Raw genomic sequence first — 3,026 nt, 5'->3', positions numbered from 1 at the left:
GGTGAAGTCACTTTACCTGCACTCCCATTTATTATTTCTTTGGAAATAAGGTCTTCGGATGGGATTGATTGGATTAAACTTTTTTCTTCAAAAGATGGTGAAGAACTTTGTTTTTCTTGAGTTGAAGATGTATTTTCCTCTGGAGATGGAAATGAAGATGATTCTGAAGTCACTTTACCTTCACTCCCTTTTATTGTTCCTTTGGAAATAAGGTCTTCGGATGGGATAGTGCTTTTTTCTTCAATAGAAGGCGATGAACTTTGCTTTTCTAGAGTCGAAGATGACTTTACCTCTAGAGATGGATATAAAGGTGACTTTGAAGTCACTTTACCTTCACTATCTTTTGTTGTTTCTTTGGAAATAACGTCCACGGTTATGATTGATTGGATTAAACCTTTTTCTTTCAACGATGGGGATGAAAATTTTTTTTCTAATGGAGGTGATAGTGATTTTGAGGTCGCTTTACCTTCACTTCCTTTTTTTGTTTCTTTGGAAATAAGATCTTTCGATGAGATTGAGCTTTTTTGTTTAAAAGATGGAGATGAACTTTGTTTTTCTGGAGTTGAAGATGAATTTTCCTCTAGAGATGGAGATGAAGGTTGTCCTGAAGTCGCCTTATCTTCACTTCCTTTCGATGGTTCTTTGGTAGTATCGTCTGAAGATGAGATTGGTGGGTACATGAATTTTTCTTCTGAACGTTTATTATCTGAAGGAGGAGATAAATAGTTTATTGTAATGTGGACTTGTTGTCTGTGTGTTTGAGTTGAGAATTGTTCTTTTTTATCCTTTTGGGCTAAAGATGAATCCTGTCTTTTGTTCCTTTTTAGTTCTTCCTTCGTGTCTGGCTCGTTATCAGATAAAGAATTCTCACTTTTCTTTGACATTTTTCGTTTTAATTAATAAAATTGTGTTATTTAATTTATAATAAAACGTATCATAACTGTTTTGCCTTCATTTTACAGCATTTTGAATTTACGTTTACGTTTACTGATTTATAAATTGATGATAATTTTTCCTTTGTGATATTTCGTTGAAAGTAATAAACGATTGATTTATTATCGAATACATCTTTATATTATCAAATAAGTGCAAATACTCAATTTGAATTAACGGTAACTCAAATGTTAATCTCATTAAACTGTAAAAATCCTTACTCTATTTGTACGGATCCTTTTTCTTCCATTCTTCGTTGTAATACTATAAATTAAAAACCTGGCATCCCTTGACCATCCAGATTAATTTCGTCATTGAGAATTTTTACTTTATTTCATGAATTTTATTTCGTTCATAAAAAAAATCCCTGTGTCAGTGGTTATTGTAAACAAACATTTAGGTTAATTTTGTTTTTGTCGATCGAATTCAGGTTATGTCAATAAAAACAAAAGCTATCATCTGATGGTGTTGCACTTGCTATTGTTATTAGGAATATTGTTAACATTAATAAAAGACATTACCAGCATTTCATAAAGTGTAATAATTTTAAAAGGTTTAGAATCCATTATTACATTTCAAAATTAATTTTCAATTATAAATGGCTTAGAATTCTTATAAATATACTTCGATGTCAAATTTTTAAAGACAAAAGAAATACGAATAGCATTATTGATAAATTTCTTAAAAACTTGATGTAATGTAATGGTTTATTTGTAAAATATATATTTATTCGTAATTGATTTGAAAAAAAATAAAATAAAACAAAATAAAAGGAGCACAACCCGATTTAGATCAAGCCTTACTTGTACTACTAAAATTAATGCAGAGTCAGAAGTTCACTACTTTTTTAGAAGGGATAATTTCGTGAACAACAGTTGTTCACTTTATTGAACTTTGGATTTGTTCATGATTACATTCGACCGCCTGGTTTTCTCCCAATTTAAGGGTACCCTCCCTCTCCCGCTCCCGAACCTACTGGGTTGTCTACAAGAATAGTATATAATTATGTGCTATAGCCGAATTCGAATATGATCCCGGGAATTAGCAACGCAGTGCCTTACTCACTGAGCTACCCCGCTCTCCGATTCGGGCTAACTATTCTTATATTTTCACACCTCATTGGTTCTATAGAATTCAAATACATCTTTTGCGAAAAAACATAACCGTAGTTTGATTAAGAAACAGTATTTCGTTACCCATTATGTATTGAATTGGTACTGGATTCTGCTTCAATCGAATTTGAACTGAGAGAAGACAGAGGAGTATTATATTAACGGCAATAAATTGAATTTTGGAAATTTAATATTTAAAAAATATTACAGTACCATCTCGTGTAGATTAAAAAAATAATTCTTGAAAATAGTTAATTTTTACGGGGAAAAATGTTTAAATTATCTGACTAGATACAATTTTTATTTGTCAAAAAACAATCGTTTTTGCTTTTGGGAAGTAGGTTCATCAACTTTTGATAGAAACTCCTCAATACTTGATAAATAAAAAATAAAATAGGTTTAACCTTTTATGGAAAATATAAAGCTTGCAATGAATTTAATCACACTGATGTGATAAATGAAATATCTTTTTTCAGTTTTGAAAAATTCCGTACACCTGCCTATGACAGCAAGTATTGGCTGTAACCAACCGTTACAGTCACCTTTAACATTCAGAATGTGCGTTAAAGTCTCCAATGATCGTTCATTTAAACTTTAATTTTATTTTTTGGGGGTGCTAAAATAATTGTAATTTATCATACTATCGTTATGAAGCCTAAGTATCTGTTAATGTTGCTAGTTTGGGTTTTGCTGTATTTTAAACAGGTTTTAATTTCTCTTCTTAATGCCATAAAGACTTAATATATGACATAACTATTTAACTAATTAAACATACTAAATGATTAATTGATGTATGTAAAACAAGAAAATTGTTTCTAATTTAACCTAAAGTACTTAATCTGCAATAATACGACAGCATACTCAATAATTTTATATTGTGTAAATATATTATATATTATATAATACATTAATCTATTTATAGTTGTAATTGCAGAAAACCAGGGTTCTCTATGGTCATCCGTTCAAAAGATTAATATTCTA

The 3,026-nt window shown here is 30.1% G+C and overlaps 2 protein-coding genes across 2 annotated transcripts in view; both read right to left on the bottom strand.

The window, feature by feature from the left end:
• LOC106678349 (uncharacterized) overlaps positions 1-884 on the bottom strand; it is a 2,917-nt gene extending 2,033 nt beyond the window's left edge. The window contains exon 1 of the mRNA XM_067045450.1: positions 17-884. Coding sequence (XP_066901551.1) covers positions 17-884 — 868 coding nt within the window. The remainder of the gene's footprint in view (positions 1-16) is intronic.
• LOC106678350 (uncharacterized) overlaps positions 1-3,026 on the bottom strand; it is a 100,731-nt gene that overhangs the window by 60,635 nt on the left and 37,070 nt on the right. The window lies entirely within an intron of this gene.

This window comes from Halyomorpha halys, unplaced genomic scaffold (genome assembly GCF_000696795.3).
Source record: "Halyomorpha halys isolate HHAL.00 unplaced genomic scaffold, Hhal_1.1 Scaffold134.1, whole genome shotgun sequence".
Lineage (NCBI taxonomy): Eukaryota > Metazoa > Arthropoda > Insecta > Hemiptera > Pentatomidae > Halyomorpha > Halyomorpha halys.
This window is presented reverse-complemented; position numbering and strand designations above follow the sequence as displayed.